Here is an 11303-nt window from a genome sequence, read left to right on the forward strand (position 1 = left end):
GTTTTCCCCTTGGGCTCTGCGCTCCTCCACTCTTCCCTCGCCCTTGCCCTTCGGTCCTGCGGACCCCGGGACCTGAACCAGCTGGCTCCTGTCTCGGGCATCTGCTCTCTTCCTTAGGCCTGTCAAGTGCAGCCCAGGTGATTCATCACTGCACGTGGACCTGGGGAATGAGTAGCCAAAAATCGCCACGATCCACGAAACGGAAAGGACTCGTCGAAATGAGTCAGGAGACCCAGGAAAGCCGCTTCGATGTGTTTCCATGACATCTCCTGTGGCTCTGCTCTCCTAGCCGCCTCGTCCACCACGACCTCCCGCTGGCCAGCTCCTGCCCACCGCCAGGTCAGAAGCAGAGCTACTAGCAACTCAGGAGCCAAGGACTGAAGGGTCTATATTCTTTTGAGTAGAAAAGAAAGTCAAAGAGACTAAGTATCAAGAAAGAGAAAACAAGTTTTGAGATGAGAGCTGACGCAAAGGGTCAGCTGGAAGCTGAGCCTGGACAAGGAAACCCACCCACGGCAGTTTGAGACCTAGGGCGTGCCTGGAAAAAAAAAATCCTTGTTATGGGGATGAATCGTCAAGACCCGTAGCCGGATGCTATTAAATATGCGTGTTATCTAAATAAGCGTCAATGTGGAGACCGCACTCACTGTCAATCTTCTGATTATAATCCAGACACCCGTATGCGTTTGCTCATAAGCCACACCGAGCTCTGTGATTCTAAGAATTCTTCCTGATAATGTACATGTGCAGGTGTGTGTGTGTGTGTGTGTGTGTGTGTGTGTGTGCACACGCGTACATGTTTATTCGGTCTCTTCAGCTCGGCTGATGTGATTCGTTCCTACCAGTGGGTACAGTCGCAGTGTGTTGGTATCAAGTTTCTGAGACTATAAGATTGAGACGCAGATTCCAGACTGGGGTAGATTCACAAACATGCTGAAGCCCGCCTGGCCTTCCCGCTGCTGATTCTGCGTTGACATATTTTACGAAGGCCATCGGAAATAACTTGAACCCCACGTGGAGGCCCAGGCCCACTTACACCAATCTGACAAGCAAAAGCGACATCACGTAACAACCGGTTTTGCATATCAGAGAAAGAGGCATTATAATTAAAAAAACCTGGGGCACTCGTTCTAATCGTCTACACCAAGCGCCTTTGCTTTCGAATAACACGTGACCATATTCACGAAAATAATAGCTACCCATCGTTGAGATCTTACAGGAAGTGGAAAAAATTCATAAACATGCATTAGTTGACAATCAACCAATGTTCAAACGATCCTATGAGGTGGCCAATATTATCCTATTTTAAAAATAAAAATATTGAGGCACAGAATGTTAAAGATTATGTGCAAAAGAAGCAAGAAACAAGGGATCCAGGACCGAAAGCCAGATCGGTCCCTGGCAGCCGTGCCAGAATCTGGCTTTCCCGGTGACCAGGTAGTTGCGCCCTCCCCTCCAGTATGCGGCTCACCGGGCGCCCTGGCGACTTCGGCAATGCCTCGTAATTTAAATCATGAAGCAAACCCCCACCTGATGCAAACTACCAGGTGAAAATTAAGCCAGGTTAAACCGAAGCCCGCCTGACACCTGACTCTCTAAATGCTGCCTAAAGGATCACTCCTCCCGCCCCTTCCTACTTCAATAGCTTCAACTGGCTTCCTCAGTATTGCCTCCTTAGGGAATGAGTTTTAGATGATCGCGCCATCGGACAGTGGCCTGGGGCCACAGACCTCAGCTTCCGATGCCACAGAAGCTTCATGTGTCTCCTCTCTACGGTCCTGTCTTTCCCTCATGTGTCCACTGTCCACATCTCTACATGGCCGTGGAGACAGAAGCCTCTGTCTATTCCTAATGCACTGCGAATTTCGTGGAATTATCTCCTCCCGTTCCCTCCCGATTCTGTTGGTCCTGATAATAAAAATCTTCTTTAGATGGAGTAAGCTGGCTCTGAAGAAGTGAGAAGAACAATGTGCCGGGAACGAAGAGGCTGGCAGGGTGGCAGACCATGCATCCCCCTTCCCGCGGTCCCCAGGACTAGCCAGGTGGTTCGCGTTGCTGACGTTGACAGAGTATGAGCTGACCCCGCCCCCCTTCTGTATGAAACCACAATCCTAAATCCTAGACGTGATTCCCATGGACATCTAACCTATAAAAGCTTAGCCTATACCTGGTTATACTCAAAATAAGCAATTAAGAAAAAATATATATATTTCAACCCTAGACTAGTAAAGGCATCCAGATGTTTGCCCCTTTTGGGGAACCATCACACGAGTTTGAGCGCCACACGTAAGATTTCCACGACGTCTGTGAACTATCTAGTATTAGCAAAACACAATTAAAACCACAATCTCCTAATAATGTCATGAAAATTGTCCCAATGTTAAAATTAATATCCATGACAGTTAATATCTGACTTATTTAACATAGAGCATATTATCATAATGAAAATCATCATTAATTTTACATTAATTTTAAACTTTTAATGCTTGAACCAAGCACCACAGCCCTGCTCCGATGTCACCTCTCTAATATAGATTAAAAACGTCAACGAATTTTACATATATTCTAATTTTATCCATTGCCTACATAACCTAAGTAAAATAATATATACAAACTGAAAATAATGTGCAATTATATGTAAACAATGTGCTTTATGTAACCTGAGTCATTATTCCATTAAAAAAAAAAATGACTTCACTTCATCAAATTTCAAATTGCTCCAGCCTGACATCCTTGCAGTTTAAAAATGTGATAACCAATTTTTATTGTAATAAATGATAACTCATCATAAAGTGAGCCAGTCAACATCACAGACTCTTTTAAATATTAGCAGGTTAAAAGGAAAATTGACACAGAATGAGCAATTTTATAATTACAGATAATGACTGCCAGGCCTTGCAAATGAATTATTTGGCTGCTACCGGTCTCAGTTTTCCTTTTATCCCAACTCTTAGAGATTTGCATTTCTATAAAGAGATTAGACTGCTTTATACAACGATCCATTTGCTTTAAAAATTGTCATTTTCAGAACAAATGAATTTTTTATTCAAATTCTCCAAAGATCATTTTGATGGATACATTTTACCATACTACAATTGCCTTTTCACATTTATTGGGATTTAATGTATAATTAGTTTCTTCATTGCAGACCGTCTTTGAAATTACGCATTTCGGCATGATGGAAGTCCATTTAATTAACCGTTGCCGATGACCATCCAGACCCCTGTGTCACTGCATTTTATCTCTAGTGTAGGCTTAAGGAAATTTTACTTTCCTTTCGGAATTTGTGAAATGAAAGAGGAGAGTACTGTAGGTGCGGTTTTAAATAGAACTGGAAAATGTTTTCAAAATTATAAAGTTGTCTTACAGAAGTTCTTATACTAAGACGACAGTTCTTACGCTAAGGAAGACAAAGATGTAAGGAGAAAAACAAGCCTACTTACCAGGTGTGAAATTGTATCGAGCTGAAAATCCCATAGACTCCAGCTCTCCATCAGCAAAAAATTTAATCCATAGAAATCTTCCACTGGATTTTATTGTCGGTGGATTCTGTTGTCCACAAAAACGTCCAATTATTGGAGAAAATCCAAAAGGTCCATCTCGAACTTCGATATGATCAAATTTGCACTCCCAAGACGGCTCAATAGAGTACTTTTCATCAAAGTAAAGTTCGATGCACTGTCTTGGGGCAGCTGGAAAAAAAGAAAAATTATGTCTAGAAGACCCTTCTTAAATCTTTGAATTTCCTGATTCTCCTTCAGGTCTTATCAGCACATCCGTCGGACTTTGAGCAGGAGATGCATGGAGACACAGATCAGCACTCCAATGAGTAATATTTCCGCAAGAAAGTCTAACAGACATTAGACATTGCATGAAATATTTTGCTGATATAAAATGACCATTTCGATGTCCAACACAGAACTAACAAATTACCGTATTTTCGTGAAAGGCTGCTAACTCAGGTTTACAAAATAGAGAGGCATCTCTCTGTCACTTCCCATGGTTTCTGGACTAACCTGTTTTAAGGTCAGGGACCACTTGAGAATTATCTAGCACAGAGCTAAGCAACTCTTCCAATAGTCCCAATCGGATGGCCCTGATTGGATCAAAGTGCGCGAACGAGGGAATTAACAGTGATTTTTCCCTGAGCACGAATATTATCATGTCGCTCTCTGGTTCAAACTTGTTCGGCAGGCCCCTAATGGTCACAGGAAAATGGTGGATGCACGTGACATGTAGGGCCCTTAAGAGTTCCTACAACCCACAGCTCCAGGGACCCCTCAGCTCGCACGCAGCCCGAGCTCCCGCCACTTCGGACAGATCGTGTTTCTGAGATATCATGCTTTTTCGGGTTTTCATGTATTTTCTTACTCGCTTGAGTATCTAAATACCTCATATTTGTTAACTCCTCTTTATGAAGGCGAATCTTGCTTCACAGAAACCTCCTCTCACAATCTACTCGCTAAAGACAGAAACCACATCTATCCGCCTTCCTTTGGCAGCAGTCAGCATGGAGAATTTCTCAAAAAAAAAGTTTGTTGCTCGAATTGTAAATGAGCGTATTCTCTTCATAAATGTTTTTACCGCTCTCTAAAGCATCACCTTAGAGGGCAGCTTTCTAAACCTCCACGTGGGTGTGTTTGGGTGTGTTTACCTTGCTAGTGCCCTTCCATTTTTCCCTTGTCATGTCCAAAACAGTTCAAAATACTGGCTTTCCAGACTGATATTCAGCCAGGACACTCCACGACAGCCATAACAATTATCGAAACATCCAAACTTTGTTCCCAGTTCATAAACAACTGTTGCCTTGAGTCCTTCTTCAGAGACCAACCCCCTACAAAAATCTGAAAGTTAAGACCTGACACAGTAGGGCCTGCTCCCCACGAGGTCAGCAATCATCCTGAGAGACTACTGTCCACGCCACACCAGTTGTTAAATATATAGTACACGTCACCCCTGATGGCTCTACAATTAAAGCTTTGAATGCATGGATGTCAAAAATTTATAGAGGATGGAGATACATGATGGCTTGGGAATTAGAGACTTTAAAATATAATCTTGAAGCTTTCCAAAATAAAAATTGAAGATCATTGCTTAAAGGTCAATGAATGTTAAAAGACTGTTTTATGGATTATTTTTAATCTCTAAACACATTTCTGATTCTTTGGGCATTGAAAAGAGACATCTTTTACTCTTACAAGAAAAATCAGGAATAGTTTTATCTACCACTAACATATATCGCAAATACGCTATCCACCATGACGACAGGTCTGAGAGAGTATCGATGATTATTTTTTACTCTGAAAATTGGAAAATATTTGGAAATAACCTGGAAAACCGTGTTTCTCTGCCCTGATGTCCACCCCCACCACTTATCTCTCCAATAACAAAAAAGCGAATGCTTATGAAAGGGACCTGTTTACGTGTTACCATTAAAGTATCATTTTAGGTATCATCATCCTATGGGATGTGTCTGCATATTTATCTCCTCTTTGATAAGCTGGTGTGATGAGTTTTATGAGGAGACAAACTATTTCAGATTAAAGGATATTTCTTTTAGATGTAAATAATACATGGCTAGAGATAAAGCCAGGAGAACAGTCCTGTGCTAATTTACCTAAAACTCTTATCAAGCAACATACATCTATCCATTCTTTCCTATTAGGACACACCTGGTCTTCTAACATGACTTCATTTATTCACACCTTCGTTTTTGTTGTTGCTTAAGTTTTGTCCTACACGGATGACCTGGCCATTCAGTGTTCCTTCAGGAAACATACTCTCCTTATGGTTTTTGGCAGACCACATGATACGATGACAATTCATTTTCCTCTGGTCCAACATGTTGAAGTTAACTACGTACTCAAATCTGAAATTCCACTAAATGAATTTTAAAAGGCAGTGAAATAACTTAAAACATAAGTATGTACCACAGTTTTCGTTGTAGGTTAAAAAAAAAAAAAAGTGAGTGATTATGGTACATGTAAACCATTTGAATCTATCTTCGTCCGACTCCCTAAACATTTTCTTCCTTTCAAATCTCTCAAATCACAGTGGTCTTTCTTTCACTTTAATTTTTTCTTTAAGCCAACGTTGATCAAAAACTGAGGTTCCTTTTCAAGAGGTCTTAACCTCTTGGAGAATCTTTGCACACGCTGAGAACTGTGGGCACTTGCACCTGAATAGTGCACATCTATACAGAATATTACCAATCTCTTGGAGGTAGTTTTAGGACAATCTGAAATCTATCCACAAAAGGGACCCTCCCTTCCATGACTGAGATTCTACCTGTATTTATCACAACCTTCTTATCTCAAAAACTTGATCAACTATTTACCCCTCTGAATCTTGTATTTTAAATTTACCTTTTCTACAGAATGGGCAGCACTCCTCAGAATTAAATATGACAATTAGTCTCATTAAAAGAAGAGAAGACAAAGAAAAGAAACCACCTTTTTGCCTGTGTCCATCAATGCCCCCCTGTGCTCCCCCATCCACTGCAAGCTGGCTCCCACCCCACTGTGTCAACAAGAGCACACATCTGAAATTATTAACAGCTTAATGGCCTCATGCAGTAGCTCCACCTGCTTTTACCTGATTTTTCTGTACTGCAGCAGCTGGATCTTCGACTATGCCTGATTCTGGAAACTTCATCCACGCTAGCTGGTGTGGCGTCTTCTACCCACTTTTCCAGTCCATCTCTCTGGCTTCTTCTTGTTTACTCTGCCCATCTCTTACATGTTGTTTCCCAGAAATCTATGCTATGTCATCTCTCACCTCTTTCTAGATCTTGCTCTGGGTGCCGATGGCATCCCGATGGACATTGTGACATAATATCGTCATTTAATGATACCTGTGGCTCTATCTAAGACCAACTCAATCAGCATTCCTGGGGGCAGACCTAGGCATCATAGTTTTTCAGAGCTGAAAAACAGTGTTCCAAATAATCTCTCTGGTTAATTTTATCGACCCTAATATCCTCAACAGCAATCGCTACATTTATGACCTATAAATACATATTTTCAACCTGGAACACTGCACTGACTTAAAGATCGATATATCCGGTCTCTTTATGAGATATCTCCATAAACACCAAAATTGAATACATTATTTTTCCTTCGAACCCTCTTTCTCCACCTATGTCCCTTATCTGGCACAGCAGTTCCCTCCAGCAGGTCGCCAAGCCAAAAACTCAAGAATAGACCTGGGAAGCCCTAGGTTCTCATTCCCACATCTCGTCCCTCGTGGTTCAGCTGCCTGAGCATCTCGCATTTCTCCCTTTGAGCATCACGGATGTCACTTCTGTATTCTGGCTTTGACAGGATTTACTTCGTCTTTCACAGTAAGTTTCAACTTAACGTTCTTTTCCTTTACTTATTTCATCAGATTCTCACTTTTTTTTCCTCTACTTACTCAGTATTTCAACAGTACCCCATTGTCTATAACAAAGTTCGGACCTTTCTGGGGGAACCCACGGACTAGCACGTTCTCCTGCATCTGAGACTGCCCAGCTCGTCAGCCTCCTAGCTCGTTCCTGTCCTCGTCCTCTGCAGAAGTCAGATACACAGACCCCAGACCTGACGGAAAGTTCCACGACACAAGTACCATGTCTGTTTTGTTCAGTACTCTCTAACCTATGCCTGAAAAAGTAGTTGTTTCTTAGTAGTTGTTTCAATAAGTATTTGTTAAATAAGTGTGTGAGTGAAAAAAATGACCGGTATGAGGTATTTCAAAAAGGCTACAGAAGTAGGATTAACTATAACCAAAGGTTCCAGTGTCCAACTTTAAGGTTCGTCCTTGGTATAATATAACTAGGAATGAAGGCGCATATGTGCGTGATATTAAAACCAAATGTCAGCAGTGCTTTTTAATTCTAAAAAAAAAATGATAAACAGAAAAGCACAGATAACATGCAAAGATTTGCTTTCGAATTAACCCTTAAATGAGAGAACTAGTTAATTTTGTTCTTTTGAATAATTTGAAGTTTAAAGTACTGTTGCTTCGAAACAAGTTATGTGAATTTAAGCAAGATGTTAAGCTTCTCTGACTCAGTTTCTTTCTGTAAAATAGGCCTACTTCCTATGATTAAACGTTTCGATATATATTCTTTTAAAGTTCCCGATGTTATATATGTAATAGAGATGTAATATTAACTTATTAAAAGGAACGACTGATTTTAACCCAGAATTTCCATATTTCAACTTCCTTTTCTACCAGTCATAAGAAGAAGAAAATTCACCAGAGCTGTTTTCTCAGCTTTACCCGTTTATTGTCAGAGCTTGTTCCTGTCCCTGCTTGTTAAAAGTTCAAGCTCAAGCACAGCGAGGGGAACAGGAAGACCTCTGGCCCAAGATGTACAAAAAGAAAAAGAATCCTAAATAGAAATTCTTCAAGTCAGGTAAACATAAAGCCTTTTTCTCTGAAAGATCGAGCAAATGAATTGTGTCCCTTATGTATAAGTGAAAACAGCCTCCATCACTTTCTGTCGAGGTAGCTCTGTGACTGTGTGACGGAATTCGGAGACAAGTTATTGTCTAATCTGAGCGATTAGATGCTAAAACCTATTATATTAAAATCTTCTACCACAGGTGAAAATTTCATCTAGCTAGCGATACATTTTTAAATCTTACCGAATAGAGAGGGCGACACAGACTATACATCCGCCCCATTAACTCAGAATTCCAAATCAATTAAACCCACTGCAAAATAAACTTAAGTTATTGACTTGCTTTGAATTCCCATTCTTTACCGATTCATAACCCGAATGATTCCAATAATTGGCTTAATTCCAGATAGCACGGTTATTTGATTCCCTGAGAGATACGTATGTGCAAAACCAATTTTCGTTGCGTCTACATGCGTACAGTCCGTACCCAGCACAGAGGTGGCCAGGTGTGGCCCCAGCCCCTCACCTTCTATGATGTAGATGCACTCTCGGTCCGGGGGGTACTTGCTAGGGTAGTTGGGAGAGGTAAAGACACCTCCCTCCGCATGTTTAGTCCAAGTGCCACACTGCACTGACTTCTGTGTTCCTGAAGTGGTTTGCTTTTCTGGAAAAAAAAAAAAAGTTAAAAAGAGCCATCATCCAATTTTCTATAAAACTAAAAATAGAGAGGACATTCTTATAATATCCATTAGTAAATTAATCTCTAAATGCTGTCTTAGTCAAAACCAATCAATTTTACACACTATAAAATGTTCCGATATTCTGAAATATTAAGAGTATGGAAAAAACAGAAAAATGCAAATAATTAGAAGTCTCCCACCCTCAGCTTTCCAAAGAAACACACCTGTTCCTTTCTTGGTTGCCCCAGACAAATGGAGGATGATTAAACTTGCTACAACTGAAGCAGAAAAGAAAAATCAGAAAGAGAGAAGATTAATATACACTGAAAGGATCGAACGCCATCACAACATAATATAATTAAAAGACAAAAATAATATCGAATCAGGTTAATTTTATTAAATTTTATTATTGTTAACTGTTCCAACTGGCCTCAGAACTTGTACTAACAGATTCAAAATGTACAAATCAGGAAAACTCAGGGGCGCCTTCAGGAAGAAATGACAGTTCAGAAGGGATGAGCCCCAACTCCCGAAGCCATCGTCTGTCAGAGACTGAGAGGCCATACAGTCACCTACTAATGCCACATTACAGTAGGAGTTGAGGACCCACACCGTTTGTTTCTAAGCTGCCCTTTGTGAATGGCTTTGCTAAAATGTCCAAAGGAAGAGAGCATGACAGCTGGTGACAGGATGAACAAGAGAAGCCTACAATTCGAAAGGACTCTAGGACTGAACCTACCACAGTGCCCATGTCATATTTTAGAAAGTAAACACTTAGGCAACTCCTATGGCTGGAGGAGGAGAACAGAGGAAAACAGATTAGTGTGGATCGGAGGCATCTGGCAGCATTTAGAAAAATGAGTCTTATAAACATGTGTTGGACTACGAAGGGCTCCCGTCCTCAGCACTTTCTAAGCTACACAGTTAATACCTTCTCCCCTTAACTTTGGTTTAATGTTTAGTATTTTCCAGATATAGATTATTAATTCGATGAAAGTGATTTTATAAGCTCTTTATATAGTCCATTTTTTCAGTATCAAAAAGAGACTCTGATCGGCAACTAAAAAGTGAATCTTCAAAGACCATTGCAACCTTGACTTCTGTTTTACTAAGTGGATTCACTGAGCATATTTACAAAACCTAAAACTAGAAATTCATTAAATTCATTAATCTAGTCTTCACGATTTTTGTCTGTCCTCTTCTTCGTTTTTGTTTTCATTTTGTTGCCCGATTATCTAAAAGCTCTAAGTTCCATTAGGCGCATAATCACGTTTCCACTTAAAATGCATTGGGGGAAAGGGAGGCAGTAATTCACAGTGGTTCCCTGAACTGAAGCTCACCACGGGAGCCCACCAACGTTTCCTTAGAGATTAACCCAAGAAAAGTATCTGGGCCTTGATGTTAGTATCTGGGAAATCATTTTAATTGTATTATTTTGTTCTCTAGCCTGGTCATCTGCTTTAAGATTAAAACATTAGCTGTTGTCATTCTGTGTGTTTAAATAGAACAAAACCTTATTTTAACTTGCCACGATTCTCTACACGCACATGCACACAGGTATTCAGCCATCAACGTCAGGACAGAGGTTTGGTGTTTTCTTTACAGTTTTTGCTGTTTTTACCGAATCCCATTGTGGAATATGTACTCTGATGAACGAACGCATCAGCAAAACCGGTCATTTCACTGCGTGGCAAGGAACGAAGACTCTAATCCTTGCTTTATCATGTGAAATTTCCACCAAACATTTTCTTATATTGGCTTTGACTTGATGACTTTTGTCGCTATTTGCCTCCTGTCCCTCCCCGCTGGCCGCACGGGTACCGCGCACTCCTACCTGAAGCAGCACGAGCGGTCCACCGACCCGGAGAGTTGAGGGTCCCCCGCCCTCCCCTCCTAAGGCGCTGCGTTCAGGGGAACCCTAAACTGCAGACTGGAGGGGAAGGTGGGCCCGCTGAGCTCCGGAAGCCCCCGAAAGAGGACTAGCCCCTCTCACCCCGCAAACTGCCGCCCGCGCGGCTTCTCCGGCTTCCCAGCCGCGCGCCCCTCAGGCCCACTCCCCAGCCTCTGCAGCACCAGCCGCCCCGGCCACGCGTGGTCCTCCGCCCCCCGCACGTCCTGGTCTTGGGGGGGGGCATATCCCCGGGCGGATCTGCGACCCGGCGGCCACCGGCCGCCCCCACGGCCCGGCCCGTTCTGCTGCGATACAGAAAGTTTACACCTGGCCGGGACGCGGGCGC

At 41.9% G+C, this 11303-nt stretch overlaps 1 protein-coding gene across 1 annotated transcript in view; it reads right to left on the reverse strand.

Annotated features, from left to right (window-relative positions):
• NETO1 (neuropilin and tolloid like 1) overlaps nucleotides 1–9817 on the reverse strand; it is a 73956-nt gene extending 64139 nt beyond the window's left edge. Inside the window, exons 1-4 of the mRNA XM_006913763.1 lie at nucleotides 9697–9817; nucleotides 9291–9344; nucleotides 8913–9050; nucleotides 3444–3692 (exon numbers count right to left, since the gene is read on the reverse strand). Coding sequence (XP_006913825.1) covers nucleotides 3444–3692; nucleotides 8913–9050; nucleotides 9291–9344; nucleotides 9697–9817 — 562 coding nt within the window. The remainder of the gene's footprint in view (nucleotides 1–3443; nucleotides 3693–8912; nucleotides 9051–9290; nucleotides 9345–9696) is intronic.
• Between the last annotated feature and the right edge of the window lie 1486 nt (nucleotides 9818–11303).

The sequence above is a fragment of the Pteropus alecto genome, unplaced genomic scaffold, assembly GCF_000325575.1.
Source record: "Pteropus alecto unplaced genomic scaffold, ASM32557v1 scaffold14, whole genome shotgun sequence".
Lineage (NCBI taxonomy): Eukaryota > Metazoa > Chordata > Mammalia > Chiroptera > Pteropodidae > Pteropus > Pteropus alecto.